This window comes from Trichomycterus rosablanca, chromosome 23, assembly GCF_030014385.1.
Source record: "Trichomycterus rosablanca isolate fTriRos1 chromosome 23, fTriRos1.hap1, whole genome shotgun sequence".
NCBI lineage: Eukaryota > Metazoa > Chordata > Actinopteri > Siluriformes > Trichomycteridae > Trichomycterus > Trichomycterus rosablanca.
The window spans coordinates 5353418-5379692 of NC_086010.1; the positions used below are offsets into that span (position 1 = coordinate 5353418).

At 41.8% G+C, this 26275-nt stretch overlaps 1 protein-coding gene across 1 annotated transcript in view; it reads right to left on the reverse strand.

Annotated features, from left to right (window-relative positions):
- Positions 1-26275, reverse strand: part of zfpm2a (zinc finger protein, FOG family member 2a) — a 173927-nt gene that overhangs the window by 68014 nt on the left and 79638 nt on the right. The window contains exon 4 of the mRNA XM_062985599.1: positions 15800-15924. Coding sequence (XP_062841669.1) covers positions 15800-15924 — 125 coding nt within the window. The remainder of the gene's footprint in view (positions 1-15799; positions 15925-26275) is intronic.

Here is a 26275-nt window from a genome sequence, read left to right on the forward strand (position 1 = left end):
TCATGATAATAATTAGTAAAATTATTATAAGTATGAGTATAATTAGTATTATTACTGCTATCAATTTAGAGATAATGATTTTGATTATGTTAATGATGATAAAATTTTATTTATATTTAATATATATTTTATAAAATATTTTTCATATTAAAACATATTTTATATTTACAAATATTTATATTTTATTATTCATCAAAACCAAGGTAAACTGAATTTATAAAGCTCTGCATTCTCATAATGACCACAAGGGGCAGAACATGCTGTCCACATGCCTTTCAATATAGCTGAAAAAAAAACTGACCTGCATGTTCCACAGTTCTCACCTTGTAAAAGGGAATTTTCCAATTTGAGTTCAATCTTCAGCTCATTTCATTTTTTTGAAGTGAGAAATGCAAATCAAAGACTGGTAATGGGGTTTTCTTTTACTGACTGGTTAACCATTTACAGTCTGTTCATAAGATGATCATTTGGGATTTCTAACTGACCTAGACAAAAGACCACTATTTCATGTACTTTATTATCAGTACAGTATAACTAGGTTGCTTATACGGGCCGGCTGTCATCAGTTATAATTATCATCAAGAAATTAGACGGTCATGCCACATAGTAAAAAACATGATAGAACTTTCTGCAGCACCATTTAAATAATCTGAGTTAAGAAGTGTGTGTCACCAACGTTTCACCTCAAATGCAGATAACAGAAAGTCATAGCAAACAAGTCCTAAAAAGATCCTCGTCTGAAAAGGTTCTGTCCCGGTAAAATCCAGTACAAGGGTGAAGAAATTGTTTAATCACGCTCCAAAAGCTGCTGGCGGTGAACTTTGCCACCTTTGTTGAGGAGGCGTGCATGTATATAATGGAGAGGCGCTGAGCTAGATGTGTGCCCTGATTTAAGGCTGCACCTCTGTGTGATTTTAGCGACCCACTCCGCTAGCAGGAGCAGCAACATTTACTTAGACGTAAAGCTAAAAGAGTGAACTTGCCTCCTCGCAGATGCATTAGATGTGAACTGCTTTATTTTCGAGTCCTGGTGCGAATCCTAAAAGGAGAGTTTTCAGGGTTTGACGCCCACTGTTGCTGAATTAGGTTTATAAATGACCCCTGTGGAACGATATATTAATATGTGGACAGTCTCATGGTTGGGCAGCTGTAGCCTAGCAGTTAAGGTACTGGAATAGTAATCAGAATATCATTGGTTCAAACCCCACCACTGCCAGGTTGCCACTGTTGAGCCCGTAATCAAGGCCCTTAACCTCTATAGCTTAGACTGTATACTGTAAATCACTTTGGATTAAAGCGTCCGCTAAAATGAAGTTTAAATGTGCTAGACCGGTGCGATAGCCGTCAGGACGCCATCCAGACGTCTTCTTCTCTAGACTGTTTTTATGTCACAAGAGATTTCACTACCATAGTGCACCAGAGGACTATAATGGCGAGATGGGAGGACAGTTGGCGTCTGACGAAAAGATGGACCAAGAAATTTGAAGGATTTTGCTTATTTAAATGAGTGTAATAATAGCTAGCAGGGATGATGTTGGTGTAAAAGAGCCACACTGTTTAACGAAGCAGAAAATCTATAATAGCCAACAACACACAAATGAACACCAAGGGTTTGTCTGAAAACTTAGCACGCTCTCTACACAGACAGCATTTTATGCCAGAAAAAGAAGCCTGTCTAAATTCTTAGACGGCATAAAATGCTGCCTACTGAGACGCCTTATTCTGAGCGATATTTTAACCGAATAACGAGGGAGCTCAGTGTGCTTCCTCAGCCGTGAAGGCAATCCCAGCATTCAGTGCGGCACAACTTTTCTCACAAAAAAATGTGTAATCTGGTAAGTAATTCTCATTCATTTTTAATTTTTATAAATGTACACAGGTGTAATTTAATTACAATTTTGAGTTAGTCAGTGACAATGGAACAGTTATCAGTACAGGGAGGGAGACGTTAGCTGTTGTGCTAGCGGGTTGTGTCAGCCCATTGGTTTGACAGGCTTGAGGCTAATTGTGTTAGCTTAGTAAGCTAAAACTGCAAGTGTAGCCTAAGTAGTGCATCTAAATCATCTGCTTTCTGAAGTTTGATGTCAGTTAGAATGCCCAGCTGCCCAGGTAGACAGTAGGAAGCAAGGCAGCTCACTAGGTTTTCAGACTGACCCCAAAATTCAAACACACATGATTCAGGCTTGGAATTATACAAAGCATATCAAAAATACCAGGTAAAATATCCATACAGATACTTAAATTACTAATCTGTTGGTGTAAAACGTTATATAATGTCATGTAACTTTGACTTACTAATGCTGGTAACTTCTCAGTGCCCAAATAAATAGGGCTAGTTTGACAGCAGGCATTAAAATATGCATAGAACAGTGGTCTCCTGCCAAGGTCAAAAAGAAAACCCAAACTCTGACTTTATTCTAAGAGGAAATTAGTCTCAAAAGGCCAAGAACCACCAAAAACAGGTCTACTTGACCACAAGGGACTTTGTCCACCGTCAAGCAAGCTTTACATTATCATTTGCTACCGTTTTTTGTCCATGTGATCAGCAACAAACTTCAGCAGAGCCTCTTGGTAAACTGAAGTACTGAAGTGTTAGAGAGTTACTGGCACTTGGGTCCTAATCATAAAATAAAGAGAGAAAAAAACCTGCCAAGACGCTAAAGCTGGCAACAGTGACTTCAAAATGTGAGTCTGTTTTCAAACAGGTCAGCCAGCAACCTCACTTCGCCTACTTCACACACGCTGCTACCAATTAGCTCGTTCGGGCAGCGTATAGCGGAATTCCGATGGGGAATGGCGTTCGCAGAGAAGAACAATTGCGGATTATCGCGACTGCTTTTCCGAGGAAGATGCTCCGGTGTCCCATAAAGGGAGCTCTGACAGTGACAGATGGCAAAGCAGCTGGTGCCGCTCATACCCCACTCAATCACACTTGGCTATGTTTGCTGTAGAGTTTATTGGTATACGTGGCCACACCTTTGGCAGGATCTCCGTGTACAAACGGAGAGAAAAATACTGTGTACAGTCTTGCGGATGCTGTCATGATTAAAGAGGATTAATAGCCCTGGGTTCACCAACTGTTCCTGTTTTCCTAAAGCTCCACTTGAGAACTGTTGTACAGATCCTGATTTCGGAGGTGACTTTTTATTCTCTCAGGGTTAAATCATCTTCAGTAACTGCTGTATCCTGATCAGGGTAGTGGTGGATCCAGTGTCAGTTCTGACCTTTGGTTCACTCCCAGGAATTAATCAGTATGTGAACTGCTCTAATTTGTCCCCATGTTTAAATAAGGTGTGAATTTATTTATTATATTCAGTGTATTATAGACTCTGAACTCACTGTGTCACTATTTAGGATTATGAATGAATGAATGAATGAATGAAATTGCACCAAAGAAGCTCTGAATTTGCTTGAATTTGCCCTTAAACACACTTACAGTGTTTGCATGACTACAAAACCATGAAGTGTCTCTTTTGCATTGTTTTTGCATTTTTCCCTTTCTCCTCCCAAATCTAGTCCTAGCCAACTCTTCAGTTGCAACTTCCTCTCTCTCTGCAGACTCCTGCCCTGACTGAGGAGAGTCACAGACTATTACACGCCCCCTCCTGACATATGCATAGTCAGCAATTGCCTCTTTTCACCTGTATGAAGTCTCAGAGAGAGCAGAAATGCGTACGAAGAGTCATGCACTACTTTCCATAAATCAACTGTACCTCTGCAGGGTTTTGTCAAACCCCTCAGTGATCAAGTAAGGGGGGATTTTGGGCATATGTAAATGCATATATCTTGCATATGTCTTAACCACTTATCCAATTAGGGTCGCGCAGGGATATGGAGCTGGAGCCTATACCAGCTTTTCAATGGGCGCAAGGCATACAGTAACAACCATGTATATATGTATACTTATAACAATATCTATATAATTTTATTTCTACATTCATATATATTATATATCTGTATATATTGTGTATAAGAAAAGATAAACTACCGCTCCTATTATTATGCCAGATGCACAGTTTGCACATACTTTCTATAAAGTATAGAGTATATATCCACGTTGTACATTTGCTACACTCTACTTACTTTATTTGTATTTTTATCAGTTCTTCTTCTTTCGCCTGTTCTACTACTGGAGACCAAAGATTCACTTACCCTGAAAAATCAGTTTTTGAGCCTAACAACAAAAAATAAACACCAGCACTTGGTGTTCAACACTCCAGTGTTGCAGGTCTTGAGTAGGAAAGAGACTTTATCAAACAACATTTTCATACACAGAGCGTATCAGCGGATAACATTCACAAACTCCGACTTAAGTCATCGCCAGCGTTTACAGACGTGAGGAAATGTGATCACATCATTCCACGCGAGCGTGCCGGGCTACCCCGGTAACACTCGAGTCTCAGAGCGGTTCTGCTTATCGTCACCGCGGCGTATCTACCTGCCTGTCTGAGCTGATGGAGAAAATAAAAAGCAAGGAGGCTGAATGTCAGGTTCACTTGTAGATGAAGTCGACTACGTATTATCCGAGCGCTGCTCGGGCAGCCCTGGGAAACGCTGTGTGAGATGAATGTACCATCACAGAGCCAAGAGGGGACCTTTAGAGATGGAGAAAAGAACAATGAACCCCATACAGCCCTCCTACGCGAGGGCACGACCCCTACTCTATATCCCTGCGGAGCTGGATTGTCCAGGTTTTACACAGGAAGATGAGATGAACCACATCTTAAAGGAGGTCTACAGTGGCAGTAGTGCATTCTGCTTTGTTGTTTTTTTAGAATACACTAGAATCAGAGCTGCATGAATTTGAGGGTATATTTAGTTTAAATTTAATTAAAATTCTACATACAGGGACTTGTAGGGTACATGTATTTCAAGGTAATCTTTGGATTTACCAAATGTTCGGGACACATATTCCTTATTTAAAGAATGTTCACAAATTTAAGTTCATTGTGGGTAATCTGAAAAAAGGCTGGTAAAAAATACACCATACATCTACTTAGATTATTAAACTGCTGGTGTAAAATCCAGGCAACACAAATGACACATCAAAACAAAATACAAAACAAAATAAACTTAATTAATAAAAAAGGTGGCAATCTGGTCCCACTGTGTTTTACAAAATGTAATGTTTCATGATTGCACCTGTTAAAATTTGATGTTTTCATTATTATTATTTTCTCTGCGAACCCTTTTGTTTGGCTGGCGACCCACTCTGGTGTAAAACATTATATCATTTCATGTTACTTTGACTTACGACAGCTGGTGACTTCTCTGTGCCCAAATGAATAGTGCTAGTTTGACAGCAGGCATTAAAACATGCATAAAACAAAAAACTGTGTGTCATTATGCTAAAAGGGAATTTGTCTCAAAAGGCCAAAAAACACCAAATACAGGTCTACTGGATCACCAGGAACTTTGTCCACCGCCAAGTACGCTTTACATCATCATGCGCTACCATTTGTTTTGTCCATGTGATCAGTAACAAACTTCAGTAGAGCCTTTTGGTGCTGCATTTGGTCTTCAAACCAATGATAGTGTAAGGCTTACTTGGCGGTGGACAAAGTCCCTTGTGCTCCAGTAAACCTGTTTTTGCTGGTGCTTGGCCCTTTAAGACAAATTTCCTCTAAGTCAGAGTTTGGGTTTTTTTCTTTGGTTACATTCATGACAGGAACGGTAGTTACTCATTACACAAGATTCATCAGTTCACAAGATTACTTCGAACACAGTCCTGGACAATTTTGTATCTCCAATTCACCTCACTTGCACGTCTTTGGACTGTGGGAGAAAACTGGAGCACCCGGAGGAAACCCACGCAGACACAGGGAGAACATGCAAACTCCACACAGAAAGAACCCACCTGGGGATCGAACCCAGGACCTTCTTGCTGTAAGGCAACAGTGCTACACACTTAGCCATTGTGCCGCCCTCTGATCATAAATCATCATAACTAACAGGAAATAAGAAGGTTACAAAGGTAAACACCATTATAGAAAGTCCTACATCACCAAAATGAATCTACTGGCTGTTTGTATTATTTAAATCCAGCAGAAACGTTGATGTTACTGTAAATCAAGACCCCAGTATAACCAGTTATCAGTGAGTGTGTGTTCTGATCTAAAGTGAACATGGACTTCATCACAACTTTCTGTTTTGCACACTGGCATCTACGATGATAACAAATTGGATAGCAAAGGTTGTGAAAAAGCCAGACCATTACCACTCCAGCCATCGGCGGCGTCCCCAGTCTGGCTATTTGGGCAGAACCCAAACGAGTAATTGAAGCATGCAATCACAAATTGGTTCCCCGCCTAATATTTCATTAGATAAAGTCACATTCTGGACGCCAAAATCATTTGTGTGCCCAACATGGAATTAAAATCCTGTTACTGCCTGATACCAGAGAACATTACCATCCACCGACAGGCCAGATCTCTGATCAGATAAAGTGTAAACTAATGGAAATATTTAAATAATCTAGTAAAATATGGTTCAATACTACAGTAATTTTACAGTATGTCACCAGCTGATTATATTCCTTCAGCTGTGAGTATGAGTACATACATCACACATGCATATATAATAAGACGTATGCGTAAATAATTGGTTAGGCATGTATGCACAAGAGAATGGTGTGTGTGTTTATGTGTGTGTGTGTGTGTGTGTGTGTGTGTGTCCACACTCCACTCTCAAGTCCTACTGATTCTCTTTTCCAGCCATGTTGAATACTCTTTCCTTATCAGACCAGTCCAGGCCTGCATCAGGCTCTCCTTGCTATGACAGAGGCTACAACAATAGGCGCGCGATACCGCTGCTTAGTGCTGCGTTTCGGAGGGGAAACCTGCCACGGGCACAGATTAACAACACACACACACACACACACACACACACACACACACACACACACACAATGTGTACTGCACACATATGCACACACATCCCCGCACTGCTAAACAGATTGCAGCCTCAAAAACAAAACATTTTTCAGAGCTTCGTCCTCTTGATTAATGAAGTAATGACAAGAAGAAAAATCTGGATTTTGGTACAGAAGGAATGAAAAAGGTCAATAAATAAACGAAACCGCCACCACTTGTTCAACTTTGGGCCACAAACAATGAGGCTGTCAGAGCGAGCGGGGAGGAGTAAGGACGGTGATAAACGCTGGACTGACAGCTTGAAGGATTCCTCCTGTTCTTGCCCTCCGTACCTAACCTCCCGCTAAATTACAGAATAAAAGCCTTTCACACTTCCTCTGGCTTTCTTTTGCTTTTTCGCTTCCCTGCGCTGCAAATGAAGACGGTATCTTGTCATTTTTCCAGTCATGAACACACTTAGGAAATGCACTCCATGCCTGATGCACTCTGTGTACAGATATTACACAGAAAAAAGTAAGGACGGGGAATACCATAACAATACATAAAAGCTATTTCTACAAAACAGCATTGGAATTAACATTATGACCACCTTCCTAATATAAATAAACAGCCCTGAACCGATGAGGCATGGACTCCACTAGAACCCTGAAGGTATGTTGTGGTATCTGGCACCAAGATCTTGTAAGTTGTGAGGTGGGGCCTCCATGGATCTGACTTGTTTGTCCAGCACATCCCACAGATGCTCGATTGGATTGAGATCTGCGAAATTTGGAGGCCAAGTCAACACCTCAAACTCATTGTTGTGCTCCTCAAACCGTTCCTGTGTTTCCCAGGTAAGCGCCGCACACGCACCCGGTCATCCACGTGATGTAGAAGAAAATGTGATTCATCAGACCAGGCCACCTTCTTCCATTGCTCCGTGGTCCAGTTCCGATGCTCACGTGCCCATTGTTGGCGCTTTCGGCGGTGGACAGGGGTCAGCATGGGCACCCTGACTGGTCTGTGGCTATGCAGCCCAATACGCAACAACCTGTGATGCACTATGTATTCTGACACCTTTCTATCAGAACCAGCATTAACTTATTCAGCAATCTGATATACAGTAGCTTGTCTGTTGGGCCAGCCTTTGCTCCCCACGTGCATCAATGAGTCTTGGCCACCCATGACCCTGTCGCCGGTTTACCACTGTTCCTTCCTTGGACCAATTTTGATAGATACTGACCACTGCTGAAAATGTAAATGTGGCCACACATTGTTGTCATATCTGGGTCACCAGCAGGGTTCTGTAATGAACTGAGAATCAAGTATAATAAATTACTACTAACATTATATTGTTATATCCTTATGTTTTTTTACTGCTGCCTTCTACTAGAATTAGAATTGCAAGAACGAGCTGAATGTACCATCCAACCAGTCACCACACAATAAAACATGAGCTTTCTAAAGCCTGTGTAATTAACAGAATGTTCGTTCATTAGCGCTGCATTGAGCCTGAAAGCTATACTTTACTAACTGCTATTTCAAACAACCCTCCCAAATCAAGGGTCCATTATTAGTCTGCTTCCAAATCAATTATGGACACTTAAATCAGACAGTGAGCAGGAGAGGCGCAGTAAGTCCAGACCTGGTAATTACCACGATGGAGACACCTGCTACTCGATAAGTTCGACCTGGACTGCCACGCCGGCTGCCATGTGGCGCTCATTTATGTCCCGGTGTCATCATTAATTTGTGTTAATGTGGGAGGTGTGAGTGTGTGTGTGAGCTCGTGGCTCACCTGGACAGGGCCAGCCTGTGTAATTGGACTCTAATGACCTAATTGATCTGTGGGACGGGCGAGAGAGGGAAGAGAAAAAGAGAGATGAGGAGGATTCGCATCGCCATTCGTGCTGCTCACCCACAAACCCACAAACCACAAAAAAGATAGAGATACTAGGATAGTTAGCTCATCTCTTCGTGACTTTGTGAGGTCTATAAGTATAGTAGTTCGTTGCAATGGCAAACTAAACATGCTAAAAACATGTTTAGTTATCTGTATGGTAAATACATGATGCTGTCGATATCTTAAAGCTCTTCCTGATAACAAGAGTGTAATTATTATTCAATCAGAGTTTTACCTTCATACTGTATCATGATGCAAAATATCCACATCATTTTTGTAAATATAACAGAAAAGTATAGTAGAAAGTCCTCAAAACACAAAGTCTGAGACCTATCTCTATTTCCTCGGCTGCTCCCGTTAGGGGTTGCCGGCGGATCGTGATCATCATTATTAATTTGGCACAGTTTTTTACGCCGGATGCCCTTCCTGACACAACCCTCCCTATTTATCCGGGCTTGGGACCGGCACTGCAATGCACTGGTTTATGCATCATAGCAGCCAAGTACCTATAGGACAATTTAGCGTCTCCAATTAGCCTGGCTGCATGTTTTTGGACTGTGGGAGGAAACCGGAGCACCCGGAGAAAACCCCACGCAGACATGGGGAGAACATGCAAACTCCACACAGAAAGAACCTGAACCGCCCCATCTGGGGATCGAACCCAGGACCTTCTTGCTGTGAGGCCACCGTGCCGCCCACAAAGTCTGAGACCTATAAAGGCACTAAATCCTTTAAAGCTTAGTCCATCATTAAAATGTGGAGAAAATATGAAACTACAGCCACACTGCCCTGGTTAGGTCATCAGATTTTTAAACTTGAGTTTTGTGAGCTGCACTGAAGATGATGTTAATGCAGGAAGTCATATTCGAAAAACAAATATGAATAATTTAATTTAATGTAATAAAAAATATGAAATTGAGCACCAAGGGCAAAACTGGCTACTGGAATAAACACCACTTTAGTCTGAGTGAGCTGCACCAGCTCTACTGTAACCACGTCACTGTATTAAATCAATACGTTTTTGAGCAGTGACTCATAAATCAAAGAGTCAAAAATCATTTGGACGAATCATTGTGTGTAAACTCGCCCACCCACATGAACACACACTCTCAGCAAAACGTCAGACCGGTCAGAAAATCCACTGAGTTTATTTATCAAACTTTATCATAAGACCCTAACACTGACCTGCAGATGCACCGATGACCAGTCGCGTCCCCATTTCTTCATCTCTTACATAAAAACACTAATAAGCTGATATCAGTTATTAATGTGTATAATTAGCCATAAAATAACATGTTATTGGAATTTAATCTAACATTGTAGGTTACTAAAGGTACAGATTTTGCCACATTTCTTGAACAGATAACCAACCGCAACTAGTAGGTTGTTAATCTATAATCGATAAGCATATAGCCTCCAACTGACATTTAAAACACGTCTTTATAGGCCACTTAGGTGGCGCAGCGGTAAAATACGCTACACACTAGAGCTGGGATTTCTAATACATTGTATCGAATCTCAACTCTGCCATCCGGCTGGGCTGGGCGGCTACATGAACAACGATTGTTCATCCAGGTAGGGAGCCGGATAGGGACCTCATAACTGGTGCAATTAAGACCTCTGCTGGCTGACTGATGGCCTCTGCACAGAGTAGAGGAATAATGTGGATCAGGGTGTGACTCTCCGTACACAAGGCTGATTCGCATATGAACTCGCCTCATGCAAGGTTAAAAGATGCAGTCAGCTACTGTGCATATGTCGGAGGGGGCGTGTGTCAGTTTGCTCTCCTTAATCGGGGCGGGGGTCCGCTACAGTAGAGAGGAAGTGTAACGCAATTGGGTAAAAATTGGGAGAAAAAGAGATAAAAAAATTAAAAAATAAAACATGTCTTTATGCTTCATTTAGTAAAAACAGCACAAGATTGTGAATGTAGCTATAAAGTAAAACATGTAAGATTAATTTAAACACTGAGCAGTTCAGTATTTAGAATGTTGCTTTAATACAGTAGCAGGTAGCAAACGATTTGTTGCAATGGCTAACTAAACATGCTAATCAAAAAATACAGATGCTGCCGATATCTTAAAGCTCTTCCTGATAACAAGAGTGTAGTTATTATACGACGATAATCAGAGTTTTACCTTCATACCGCAACAGGATGCAAAATATCCACATCACATTTGTAAATATAAGAAATTTAAACCAAATTTAAATTAAAAGCATGCAGTCAGACTCCCGATACAAAACAGCTTCCCTGGTTGTATGTTTGGTTCGTAATAGTTCTGGTGTTCATGAATTGACTAATATAAATGCATAAAATGTTTATTCTACAGGGATTAGAATGATATCGCATTAGGATGGGTGAGGGCGAGTCCCAAATCAGCAGTCTGAGCTGTTTCTAATCTGAAAGAGCTGATCTTCTTTTTCATTTGACAGCATTAATCAAATGAGTTCTGTGTTGGTTATCGCATTACTACAAGTTACTCATCAATAAAATGCCACAACAAACACAATTCTCACATAGTCTCTCTCTCTCGCTCTCTCTCTCTCTCTCTCTCTCTCTCTCTCTCTCTCTCTCTCTCTCTCTCTCTCTCTCTCTCTCTCTCTCATTTCATCACATTTCTAGTTCCTCGACCCACGGCCCTCATCCTCATCCATCACTCCGCTCACACTTCTGGTCTATTCAGACCGAACACCTTCAACTCCTCTCACATTTCTCAGTAATCAGATTCTGATTATCAAAACGCTAAAGCGACGTTGGGACTAAAAGATGGGGTGACGGTTCAGGGACGGCCATTCTCATGATAATAAAAGTTGAGTGAATATGGTTGACTGAGCAGAAGCAGATTGATGGAGAATGTTAGCCTAATTCAGTCAGGGTCACATCAGCGCTGACGTCCGACTGGGAGATTCAGAAGCGGCTCGTTGTTCTGTCTGTCAGACTGCTGATGTTTTCGATGATGTGTAAGAATCACGGAGCTCTGACACCATTTCTGATCGTTTCTGACATCATAACCTGCTGAAGTCATTTCGATACATATCAGATATCTTTTTATCTCTGTGTTATCTGTGTAGAGTAAATCCATTTTCAAACTGAAGAACCTCTATATGTTTAAAAGTATGTGGACGTGTCATAATTATTGAATTTAGGGTTAAAGCAACGTTCCTTGCTTTGTACTCCTACAGGACTAAATGCAAAAAAAAAAACATAAATACATGGAACTCCAGTGGTCTGCGTCCATCTTTACATTGTCTTAACCAGTAAAGTTGATTAGTTAAACAGGTCTAACAGTTTAAGGGCACATTCACATGAGAAGTGTCAAAACCGCTTTTGTGCCGGCTGTGCCGTTGTTTCCTATGAAGTGAGGCGCACTTTTGCTTCACCTGATTGTACTTTGACCCAGTTTGCCGCTGACCTTTTCAAAGCGCCTCCAATGAGACAAGCTGTTTGATATAATGTGGTAAATGTGACTCAGTACAAACAAAGCTTAACATGGCTTATTGTACTAAAACAATGATCAAGAAACTCAATTAGTGCAGAGAACTAATGAGCAGTGATAATAAGGATAAGTTTAGTGTTCCTGTGTTGTTCTTTTAATACATTAAACTACGTTAAGCTTTTTTTTTAACAATAAGCTTTTTAGACTGTCTGAAAATTCTGATTCTCACAATTTCTCAGCACCCTGAGCTATAACACAAGTTTAAAAGTGAAACAGTGAGGAAAATCCAGCTAAACGTAGATACATGTGGATGCTTTCAGAGTGGATTTGATGGTTATTTTAAACAAATGCAGATTCGTGTCATGGTGCACTTTGATGACGTTTTACTGCACCTGCACCGCTTTACTGTAAGCCGAGCGCTGAGCAATGCGACAGTTTTGCCTCTTCTCATGTGAATGCACCCTAAGAAGTACTACTTTTTTTCTAATATTGTGTGACAGTTTCAGCGGTCACTGGACAGCTTGGGAATTTGTTTGGGGACTGAAATACACTGTATGGAAAAATATTGTGGGCACCTGATTGTAAGCTTGTTGGACATCACATGTAAAAAGCATTGGCTTTAATATTGGCATGCCTTACAGTTAAAACACAACATGTCTACAACATTTAGGTTTGTGTTGTTCAGCCAAAAGAACCTTAGAATGGCAAAACTGATGCTGGACCAGAAAGTCTGAATCAATCTGAAGCAATAGGTGTGGCTGCAGCAGCTCAGTAATTAGGAGGGGTATTGACATACTTTAAGACTTACATTATAGTGTTTCTGTTGAAGTAATCCTCAATAAGAGAGCGTTTTTAGTCCAGACTCCTCCTGGACTCTTCCTTACGTTTTTAACAGGACACATATGAGATTCATTACCATTTTAATAAGCACCTCTTAATTAATCCACATTCGAAATAGAGTGTAAAACCCTAAAGGACTTCAGAACAGACAGGTCAGTGTCCTCTCTCTCCCTCACCCCTCCCTGTTCAACCAGTTAAAGAGAACTTAACGTTAACCGGCTTGTGCTGAGCCGGACAGAGACCAACTCACTATTAAATATCACAGATTAGAACATCATTCAGTCGAGGCCCGGTCTCCTCTCGGCGTCCGCCAATTAAAGCACTTAGTCATAAAATATGCAGATGAAATGGTTTGAATGGAAATACTTCAAAGGGTTTCGGTCGGTCACTCTGATGTTGGTTTGTGTTTAAATCTCATGGGAGGTTCTTCATTCTCACTCTGCCGTCATTAAATAGGCAGAACTGGTTCAAACGCTGGCATGCTGGGAACTTACTAGAGAGCAGAAATGGAAATTAGGACACTTACAGGAAAACTGACCTGGTCCTTACATCTCTGCTAGTAGAATCTAATCAGTATGTTAATGTTAAGTGAATTGGTGTAAATTTGTAGAATTTTCATCCAAACACTGATACACAACACTCAAGGACGGATTAAGGATAGTCTGGGCCCCTGGGCAAAGAGTTGCCCAGGGCAACACCGCACCACCCCCACCCCGCACGCCCCCCCCTCCAAAAACATAAATAAATTACTACATTAAACAGCCTGTCAATAACTAACCCTAACACAAGAATCTATTTTATATAAGTTTCTTTCTACTCTTCTTTCTTGCAAAGTCATCCACTAATTCATCAAAATTAAGCTGTCTGACCAAATCTGATTCAATGGCCAGAAGTGACAGTGAGTTCAGGCGGTTTTGGCGCATCCTAATCCTGAGTTCATTCTTAATACGAGCCAGTTTGGAGAATGAACGCTCCCCTTCACAATTTGTGATAGGCACAGTCCAAAAAAGTCTAAGTGCTATGTAGACATTTGGAAAGGTTGACTGTAAATTCAAATTGATCATGGTTTTGAGCATTTTACTAGGACATTTTTCTTTTTCTGTTATGAATGATTTGTATTGTATTAATTCATCTGCCAGGCTCATGTTCAGATCTGAAGGATATGCTGCAGCGAGTGAGTTAGCCTTTAAAGTGAGCTCACGGTTGGACATATTGTCAGGCATGAAAAGAACATCAAATAGCTCAGTTAAGTGTGTGTATGCATTCAAACTGCTTGAAATTGCTTGTCTTAAATTTAAATAATTGCAAAATTGCTAAATTAATTTGTGTCTCTGCGCTTAAGAGAAATTGAACATAATAATTTTGAAACAATACAAATTCAAATACAAAAAGGGCCTGAATCGCATATTTGCAACAAAACGTCTGTTATGAAATATGGTAGCTTGCCTGGCAATTTGTAGGTCCCTAGAAAGTCAAGGAGCCATGGTAAACGACTTCTATGGAAGTCAAGGGCCCCATAGCAGGGGCCCTCGTGATCAAGGGCCCTCTAATGGTATGCCCTGCTCTTCTCTAGGGCCCCCTGGTAGGGGCTCTCATAACCAGGGCCCTCTAAAAATATGCCCCCCTCTTTCCTAGGACCCCTAATAGCCAGAAGTCGAAGTCAGAGCAGTGCCACAACGCCTCATCCATTTTCATAAGGGGCCCAAAAGCATGGCTAGGGCCCAAAAGCCAAAAGCATGGCTAGGGCCCAAAAGCATGGCTAGGGGCCCCAAAAGCATGGCTAGGGATCCTTAAAATGGAGGGCCCTCGGAAATAAAAATATATTGTATCATAAATGTTGATAGGCATCGCAAAGTGTTTTGGGCCAGGGCCCCCCCGGGGCCCCCTGACCTCAAGGGCCCCTGGGCGCTGGCCCCACTGGCCCGGTCAGTAATCCAGCCATGACAACACTACATGACCAAAAATATGTGGACACTTAGCTTGTTGGATGTACTGTTCAAAAAACCATTGAAATTAATATAGAAACATTTGCAGATAAAACCTTTCATGCATTTGAAAAGGTTTTTTCCCCCTGCATTCAGTCATGCTGGGCACAGGGTGGCACAGTGGCTAAGTGGGTAGCACTGTCGCCTCACAGCAAGAAGGCCCTGGGTTCGATCCCCAGGTGGGGCGGTCCGGGTCCTTTCTGTGTGGAGTTTGCATGTTCTCCCCGTGTCTGCGTGGGTGTCCTCCGGGGGCTCCGGTTTCCCACAGTCCAAAAACATGCAGCCAGGCTAATTGGAGACACTAAATTATAGGTACCTAGCCGCTAGGATGCATAAACCAGTGCATTGTAGTGCCGGTCCCAAGCCCAGATAAATAGGGAGGGTTGTGTCAGGAAGGGCATCCGGCGTAAAAACTGTGCCAAATCAATAATGCGGATCACGATCCGCCGGTGACCCCTAATGGGAGCAGCCGAGAAAATAGTAGTAGTCGTGCTGGGCACAGTCATGCAGGAATAAAATAGACCTTTCCCAAACGACCACAACATTGGCAGCATTTAATTTATGTTATATAAGTGATTTTATACACCTGTTAGCAATAAATGCACCTGAAACTGCTAAATTCAAGGATCAGAAAGGGTGTCCAGATTATTTTAGCCATACAGTATAATAATAAACAGTACACTTGTCTGACAGTATCAGTGCTCAGTGTTTTATCAGTGCTTGTATGACACAGTCCAACTCCAGTGGTAAGAAAAGAGACACATAAACGTAACATAAACGTACCAGACTGGTGGCGTCTGTGCTCATCTCGATCTTGCCGTCGAACGGCCCCCACGTGGTTCCTACAGGAAGCTGCTGACGACTCTGAACTCGCCGCTCGCCGTCTTTGTTCTTCAGGTCAAGTTCTCCTGTGAGATGAAGGAACCACTTGCTAGTCAGTCGCTATATCATACACACTCTAATGTAAATAATACATGATAAAAAGTATGCAGACACTAATAAAATAGAATGTCTTTATTTGTCATATATACAGATACACATGTACAGAACAACAAAATTCTTTTTTCACATATCCCAGCTTTTTTGTCAGGAGAAGAGCATAGGGTCAGCCATTGTACGGCGCCCCTGGAGCAGAGAGGGTTAAGAGCCTCGCTCAAGGGCCCAGCACTGGCTGCACGGCAGAACTGGGATTCACACTCTCAACCTTTCACTTGACTATAGTGGGTTTATTCAGGTCAGTGCTGTCTGGTTCCTTTCAATGTTTCTTCCTGTATTTTTAAGGGAGTTTTTCCTTGCCACTGTCGCCCTCGGCTTGCTCAACTGAGGTTTTTGGTCTGTTGGTCCTGGATTCTATAAAGTTGCTTTGAGACAATGTAAAAAGCGCTATATAGGAAAAAGACTAAAACGTTGGTGCTGGATCAAACAATCCAGTGTAACTAAATTGGAAAAGAATGGGATTGAAGACACTTGGAGTGATTCTACCAGCAAGTAAAGAGGGAACAGTGGTAGCCTAGCGGGTAGAGCTTTGGGCTATCAACTAAAAGGTTGGGAGTTCTGACATGCAGCCACTGTTGGGCCCTTAACCCTGTCCAGGGGCACCGTACGATGGCTGACCCTGTGCTCTGACCCCAGCTTCCAAACAAACTGGGATATGCGTAGAAAGGATTTCACTGTACTGTATGTTTGTATACAGTATGTATGTATGACAAATAAAGACGTTCTAGGACAGCTTATTCTAGAAGTAAGTGCAGATGTTGTTGGTGAATGACAGTGAGGTGGCAGCTGTAAGAAAAGAGAAGGAGAGGATGGCAAACAAGGTAAAAGATCTGGAAGAATTTCTCAAAAACAAATCAAAGTCACAGTCACTCTAGTAAAGTAAATGGGTGCAAAGAAGGAAAGTTTGTGGCTGAAATGTAGCAGATGGTGAGGGAGTTTATGAAAGTGAAAGAACCTGAAGAAGGAGAAGGACACGGCGATGAGAAAAAGGTTGGAACAAAGAACAAAGATGAAGATTCATTAATCGGACCAGCATGTGCCAAGCATTATAAAATCAGAGCCTGCATCAAGTGAAATGAGAAAGTTGAAGAGACTCGCTCCTGCTTTTTCAGTTGTTTTCTTGTAGCAAAATCTAATTGTGCTCATTTAAGATCATATGAAAGATGAAGTACATTTGTCAGGATATTTTGGTAGAGAGCAGAAACCTAGCTTAGCTAGTAGGGATGTAACGTTGCACCACAAGACAGTTAAACATCGATTTAAATGTGTAACGATTCAAATCAGTTTACATGTATAATGAATCGATATTCACTTTACACAGCAGAGGGCACTGGCGCCATTCACCTCGCCTGGTTGACGCACTACAGGGTTGCCAGGTTCGGAATTTTCCAGCCAAATGTATTTATGTGAGGATACTTTCTTTATTTGTATTATTCATTTATTAATTTAATGTGGGATTTATTTTTAAATTTCATTTCAGTTTTTTTACACAAAAAGGGAAATATGCAGCATTGTTTTGCATAGTTTGTACCCACCAAGAGCCCCAAGAGAAATAATAAAATGAAACTTGTCTTCAATTTAATTTTGTTTAAAAAATGGGGGAAAAAATCATATCAAGAACCCAGTATCATGAATCGTATCACATCGTGGGTAGAGTGTATCGTTACATCCCTATTAGCTAGCTTAGTCTTTTGTCCCTAGATTAAACCTGTAGAATTAATTTGGCCTTTTTACATTAAAAGCTAACTTTTAGCAGGACTATCTAGATCATCTATTACTGTAAAATACTTGTTTATGTGCTGATAATCCTCCTTCCTAAGTCGAGTGTCTGAGAGGAAGTGTGTATGACTCAAACTCCACGCTGTGTCCACCTGTTCTCAGAGCTGTTCCCCATCAGATGGACTTTATCGAAGCGGCAGGATGCTAACCTCTCTCGAACGAGCGCCTCCCCCTCACTGATAAAACCTCAATGAGACGTTACAGGCTTTTTGGCTGCCTCTGCGGGGTCTATTTCTGATTTTTTTTCCACGAAGGGGCCACGGCCTCTTGTTAGAGCTACGCAGAGCTCAGCCTTAATTAGCTGTGCCGCGGCTAACGCTCGGCTAGTTCCGCCAGCCTGGCTATCTTATCAGTGCGATTTAGTGGACTTTTTTAGGACAGTGATTAATCAAACTGTTATGATAACAGAGCGCCTGATCCTTCAACATCTCTGTCTCATGACTGTGAGTATGGAGGGAAGAACAGGGAGTGGACAGACTCATTCAGCTCATGTTGAAAGTTTTGCTAGTAAAATATGGACAGGAGCAGTGAATGATCTGACAGTTCTTATGCAAACGCTGCACTGTAAAAAGTTAAGCTTAGCATGAATTCATCACATAGTTAACAAGGCGATTGCTTGTGTAGGAAAAGACTCTTCATTAATCGTAAAAAAAATCAACAGATCTTCACAGAATCATTCATTCAGCGGTACGAAAATATCAGAGTGGACTTGTGTGAAAAAGGCATTGGGACTGGGGTTCCTCACAAGGTTGAATGAAGTTTACTCACTCACCCACTGTCTTAACCGCTTATCCAATCAGGGTCGTGGGGGGTGCTGGAGCCTATCCCAGTTTTTCAATGGGCGCAAGGCACACAGTAATACCCTGGATGGGGCGCCAGTCCATTGCAGGGCAGACACAAATACACACACACATTCACATATAGGGCAATTTAGTGTCTTCAATTAACTTGACTGCATGTTTTTGGACTGTGGGAGGAAACCGGAGCACCCGGAGGAAACCCCACGTAGACACGGGGAGAACATGCAAACTCTGCACAGAAAGGACCCGAACCGCCCCGCCTGGGGATCAAACCCAGGACCTTCTTGCTGTGAGGCAACAGTGCTACCCACTTAGCCACCATGCCGCCTGAATGAAGTTTAGTCTATCCTAATTCTTTCAGTTAAAAAGTTTTGTCAATGCTAATTCTTACTAATATCACTTACTAGGATTCTTAGCAATGGACACACCTTGCTGCATTAGGTTTTTGTGCCTTTTGTTCCAAAAAAACTTTACATTGTTGTAAGTAAGGGTCAGGGACAGTATATTGGGTGCAAACTGTGGCTATAAGAAATGGCCTGGGTCAACGGACATCCAGGGCTAAATAGTGAAGTGCCAAAGGCAGTTGTAGCCCAGCGGTTAAGGTGGTAATCGAAAGGTCTGCCAAGTTGCCACTGTTGGGCCCTTAAGCAAGGCACTTAACCCTCAATTGCTTAGACAATATACTGTCACAGTACTGTAAGTCGCTCTGATTTAAAGTGTCTGCTAAATGCTGAAAATGTTAATGCTAAAACATTTAGCAATGATTTTAAACACGATTACAAACACTGAAGAGCACTAGAGGAGGTAAATGCATAATGAAGTAAGATCTGTAGTAAACACTGTACCACCTGTACTGAGTCTGCACACGAGCATGAGCTCCGTGAGGACTAAAGTGAGGTTTGAACTTTGTGCTGACCTACTCGAGAGCGTTTCTCTCACTGTAAATATCAGCCGTGTATCGGTGACATTCTGCCTGGTCTGTGAGCCGATATGGAAATTCTTCGACATACTCTCGGCTGTGCAACAACATTATCAGGTGACTTGTTTGCTAAATACTACAGCCATGTTTAAAATGTAATGCATGCAACAGGTCGGGTATGGTTAGCATTTTTATTTCTGCTAACATATGTAAATAAGACCTGCGACCTATGCAAAACCAATACTGTCAAAAATTACTGTTTTATTAGCTTTTGTCCAGGTCACATCTGTAAACACCTCTCCTAAATACCATTTTCTGGTGCCAATTATAGAAACTAAACACTTCCAATATTGTTTGTAAAAGGCCCTTTTTGTGCCAGCATGACTCCAGTGAACAAATTGAGGTTCATAAAGACGTGGTCTGACACATTTGGTGTGCAGGAACTTCCGTTACCTAACAGAGCCCTGACCTCAACTCCATTTATGCATTTGATATGCAATCACAAATGAAATAGGCACACACTTCAAAATGTTGTGAAATCTCAGATGAGTGGAGGCTGTTCTAGCCACAAAGAGAACTTCATGGTCATGCCCATGGTTTTGGAATAATAATAATTTTAATTTATATAGTCAAGGTCGCTTTACATTAAAACTTTATCAACTGTTTACAGAAGGTAATTGATGCAAATACTGAGAAAACAGGTATGTTTTAAGTTGAGTTTTAAAGGATAAGTGAAGAGCAGAAATGGAAAGGTTGTGTAAAAGAGTTTCATGAGACTGAAGGATCTGCCTTCGGCCGAAACCAGTCTGAAATTAGGGATGACAAGAAGACCAGCATCATATAAGTGTATAAGTTCTGCTAAATAGGGGGGTGGGTGCAAGACCGTGCAAAGACTTGTAGGTGAGCAGACGGAGTTTAAACTGAATGTGATGTGTGACAGGTAGCCAGTGTAACTGACACAGAATAGATGTGGGCTGATTTTCTAACCTGAAAAAGAATTCAAGCAGCAGAATCTTGGACATACTGAAGCAAACAGATGGATCTGTTAGGAATGCCAATGAGAAGTGAGTTGCAATAGTCAATATGGAACGCGCTAAAAGCATGAACCAGAGTTCCAGCATCTTGTCTGCTGAGCATGGGCCTGAATCTAGCAATATTAAGAAGGTGTAAGAAGGAACCAGAGACAGGATGTTAGGTTAAAATAAAAGTGAGGAATCAAAGAGAACACCAAGGAATCTTAGAATAAGATCTAAGGCGTCCACCTACTTTATAAGTTGTGTTTTTGTGTCTGAATAGCCCCACATAATCCTACGGTCAAAACTGAAGTCTTTGGTTTCTATAACAGGTCTTTTATTTACAAACTATAAAATTAGGAAAGGCCATCTAATGTTAGTTATGCGCTTGTGGCACTACTGGCTGGATGAAATGACCCCCCCCCCACTAGTTATGCTCCAAAATCTAGTGGACAATCTGTCCCACTGAGCAAAGGCTGTAATAGAAGCAAAGAAGAACCAGAGGCATCGGAAGCTGCCAGTCTATATCTGGTTAGCGGTGGTCTGATGTTGGTGCCATTCCATTAACAAACTGGCCAAAGATGGCAGATGGACAACATACAATGATGCTTACAATGTGCACCCATGTATATAGCAGGTCTAGCAGATAAACAGGAAACTGGATCGTCCCACTCCAATAAAACCTCCTGGTCTTTATACAACCCCCACAAACTCCACTTTACCCTTAGCTCAACACTTTTGGCACTGTACCCGCTGGACTTGGTGTTTGTCCATGCATGTGTTCGAGCTGGGCATGTGGCAGCGTGGTATCTGTAGCTGTGAGCCGGATTGTGATCGGCTGCCAGTCGTTTGTGGTCCATTCCAACTCTGCTTCCTCCCAGCTGTTGTGGATTCATTATAAGCCCGAGAGACACTCTGTCACGGACAGCCCCCCGGACGAATAATCAACACCTCCTCTCTTCCCCGTTTCGCCACGAGCGTTTAGATGTCGGCTCTCTGTGGATAATGAGATGGAGATATACGGCGGGAGAATATCTGCACTGATCCATCATGGAAGGCTGGGAAAACGCTGCCGCTTTCCAGATACACCGCGAGTCAAACATACTGGGATAAACAGTGGTGTCATCCAGCTGTGTCTTATCTCCAACATGTGTGAGTGTAGCTGTATGTGCCTGCATGTATGGAGATGTAAGCTCATGAGCCATGAAGAACATCACAGCACAGGCCACTGAATCACTGTGGTCAGATAGAGTCTTGACATGACCGTTCAGTTTGACCACTAAACCAGTTGGAGCAACAATTCAGGGTGTTTAGGGAAATTTTAACACAGAATGGGGACAGAATGATGTAGATGTTTTAAGATTATTGTATTGTAGTATCCCAAACGTAAAAATATTATAGAAAAAAAAAATTTGTATGGGAACAGCAGTTAAATTTTAGCCTTGTTACAAATATTAGGGTCTATAAATGTATTGATAAGCAATTTTTTCTATTTTATTTATGCATTTTCTCACATTTTATTTCCAATTTAGCCTGGTTAATTTGTCTTCCGCTGCTCACGCCTCCTCCAACCTGTGCGCAGCCCTTAGCAGAACACTTCTTCACCCATGCATTCTGCACAGGCGCCTCTCTATCTGCTAATCAGAGTCCTTACACAGCGTTTGAAGACCCCACCCACATTGTCCGGTCATTCCGCCCTAGCAGAACCGTGTCTGCTGCAGGCACTGCCAATTATGCCTGCTGGATGGCACCCAGCCGACCGGTAGCAACCGAGGAGTTCAGAATCTCGGCACAGGTGTGCTAGCAGAATGTCCCGCTGCGCCACCTGGGCGCCATCAATAAGCAATTTATTCATGTTCAAATCCCCTGCCATTTAAACAGGTGTACTGTGAATTTGCCACTGTTGGCCCCATAAGCAAGGCCCTTAACCTCCAATTACTGTATTAAGTTGCTTTTGCTAAATGCTGCAAATGTAAATGTAAACAAGAGTGTCTGACCTCACAAATGTTCTGTCCCTTGAATGGGAACAATTTTCCACAGACACAGTCGAAAATCTTGTAAAAAGCCTTTTAGGAATAATGGAGGCTGTTGTAGCTGCAAAAAGAAAGCCAACAAACAAAGGCGTCCACATACTTTTGGCAGTTTAGTGTACATGGCCCCTAAAAATGCATGAAAACCTTTGAATTCCAATGTTATTGGTCTCAGCAGTCCTAAACTGTCTATGCTATTTATATAAATTGTAATAAAATAATTATGACTCGTTTTTTTTTGCACACCATGCATTAAAAACCATGTTTTTATTTCTACCACACAACATCTCTCATCATTCAATCCCAAAATGCCACGGTTTTGGCAAGGAGCAGCTGACAATCTGACAAAGCGCAATCTCTGGTCCATCCCTAAATCCCTCCATCACCCCTCTTCCTCTGCGATAAGATCATCATCTGTCACTTCTCTCTGAGACCTGCACGTCCTCTACAGATATTTGGCAGAAGCATGAATGTCCCTTTTGTTTGGGGCAGATCTTCTTTGCTATAGCAGCCCCGAAAAGACGCCCCATGCTGTTATCTGTTTATTTCATCAGTAATGGGGGAATGCTGGGAGGGGAGTGCTGGAAGAAAAACCATTTTACTTAACAAATATACCAGTTAATTAGCCAGCTAGCTGCTAGCCTGATAGTTACATGCAGCATGTAGCATTACCCACAAATCCTTTTAAACTGATGTTTTATGATGTTCAAACAGATCTGATGGTTTAGACTTTAGGTAGGAAATTTAGGTGCACTTGGAAGCTGGAGAACAGAACTTAAATTATAGGATCCACATTGCTGTGAGGTACTCACTCCTACCAGGTGCACCACTACCCATCAGTTAAGTGTCGGGTTTAAACATATAACATATAATGACATATAATTTTACATATAAATTTCAGTTTTAATGTTTTGAATGCACAGATTGATTTCCATTTGGTTTCTCACTACATACACTAATCAGCCATAACATTAAAACCACCTCCTTGTTTCTACACTCACTGTCCATTTTATCAGCTCCACTTACCATATAGAAGCACTTTGTAGTTCTACAATTACTGACTGTAGTTCATCTATTTCTCTACATACTTTTTTAGCCTGCTTTTACTCTGTTCTTCAGTGGTCAGGACCCCCACAGGACCACCACAGAGCAGGTATTATTCAGGTGGTGGATCATTCTCAGCACTGCAGTGACACTGACATGGTGGTGGTGTGTTAGTGTGTGTTGTGCTGGTATGAGTGGATCAGACACAGCAGTGCTGCTGGAGTTTTTAAATACCGTGTCCACTCACTGTCCACTCTATTAGACACTCCTACCTAGTTGGTCCACCTTGTAGATGTAAAGTCAGAGACGATCGCTCATCTATTGCTGCTGTTTGAGTTGGTCATCTTCTAGACCTTCATCAATGGTCACAGGACGCTGCCCACAGGGCGCTGTTGGCTGGATATATTTTTGGTTGGTGGACTATTCTCAGTCCAGCAGTGACAGTGAGGTGTTTAAAAACTCCAGCTTATGCTCCAGTCTTATCCACTCATACCAGCACAACACACACTAACACACCACCACCATGTCAGTGTCACTGCAGTGCTGAGAATGATCCACCACCTAAATAATACCTTTTCTGTGGTGGTCCTGTGGGGGTCCTGACCATTGAAGAACAGCATGAAAGGGGGCTAACAAAGTATGTAGAGAAACAGATGAACTACAGTCAGTAATTGTAGAACTACTAAGTGCTTCTATATGATAAGTGGAGCTGATAAAGTGGACAGTGTGTGTACAAACCAGGAGGTGGTTTAAATGTTATGGCTGATCGGTGTATAACAAGAATGTGTTGCAGAACCTAGATAGTTCACTATATACCCAATAGAACAGAACCCAAATTAGGATATAGGATCCACATTGTTGTGAGGCACTCACTCTTACCAGGTGCACCACTACCCCTCAGTTAAGTGTCGGTTTTAAAAAGTACAGACTACCATGTATTTATTCTGTATTTACTTATGCTGACATTACTGTTAATAACAGGTAAAAGTGGACTTAAGGTTTGAACCCAGGACCTCAGGTACCTCAGGTGTTTCTGTGTGCAGCAAAATCAGATAAATACGATAAAATCATACAAACACACTGAAACGCATCAATATTCAAAGCTCAAAGCAAAAGTGGTGGCTCAGCGCTTGAGAACATCAGTACCGAGGGGCCAAATGAACACACCCACCGCAGCGTACAGGGCAGAAATTAAAAGTGCCGGATTGCTCCACAAAAAGGGTCTCGAGCTCGAGCAGCGAGATATGTGATATGAAATTTTACAGCTGAAGGAGAAATGTCAGAGCGCTTTGATAAGAAAGCGATGAACTTTTCCCCCCATCCCCCAAAACCGCCATTATCAGGGCCGAAAGAAGCAAATGCATCATTTATATCCCACAGTCTCCCAGTCTGGCCATTATCTGCTGTTCAGACACTGGTGTTAAAACACAGGAGGACCTTTTTACCTCCCTCGCTCTCTCCTTTCCTCAAATACTCTTTTCTCTCAGTCTGTTCTGACACTTTATAAATATGTAATGCTTTTTACAGGTAGTGTGGGTCCTGCACAGCTTCAGGGTCCAGTCTGGGCCTCAAGTGTCCGCATGGGTTTCCTGCCACATCCCCAAAAATGTTGAACATATAGCGACAGCTCCGTGCATGATACTGTGTTCTGTGAGACCCCGCCCCAGGCAGGTAACAAGAAAGCAAGGGGGCACGTTACAGCCTCGGCTCTCCTCGATCCGGGCGTGGGGGCAACAACAGCAACAAGAGAGCCTTTATTTATCATTGACTAAACATCAAATCTAAAAGTTTATTTCGATCAAAGCCTTAGCAAAGGCATCCTGACAACAATCTCCAAACATTCATCTCACTCTCACATCACAATAGTGATAAATTGCAAGCGAAGAAAAAGATGAGGACGTGAATAAGACGCGCAATCCGGAGAATCATCTAGAGGACGATCCGTCATTCCCTACCAACAAATCTGACTCTGGGAGAAGTGGAACATATTCAGAGTGCTCGTGAGGGATATAATTCTGCTCATCTGTCAGCGCTCATGACTAACAGGGAGGAAAACTGAGACGCTTATAGTCCAGATTTAGCTCCATCTGATTTCTAACTTTTTGGACGCTCAAAAAAGCTTTAAGGGGAAGAAGATTTTTATGTGATGATGATGTGAAAGCAGCGCTGCATCAGTGGCTACAAACTCAACCGAAAACATTTTTTTTTGATGGCATTAAATAGTTGGTACGATGCTGGAAAAATGCATCAGAAAGTGATGATGTAGCAATGTGATGTCATCAGTGATGGCATAGTTACCTTTAAAAAGTAACTTAGTTACTTTATTGATTACTTGATTTTAAAAGTAACTAAGTTAGATTACAAGTTACTTTATTAGTTACATTCAGCAGCTGCCGTAATGCAAATGAAGCTGCGTCGGCGATTGAAGCGGAATAAGAAACAAGAAAAATAGCGGAAAACGGAGTCCTCTGTTCACAAGTGTAAGTAAGATAAATAAAATAACATTTTTAGAGACAAATAAATAACAAAAAGACGATAAATATCCAAATTTTGGCGAGTGGGGTTTGTAATGAGTCTGTAACTATGGTGATATTACGTCATCACGTCCCCACGTGTAGTACGTAGCGGTGTTGTGTGCATACTGCACACTTCTGTACTGAAAGTATGTACTTCTTTAC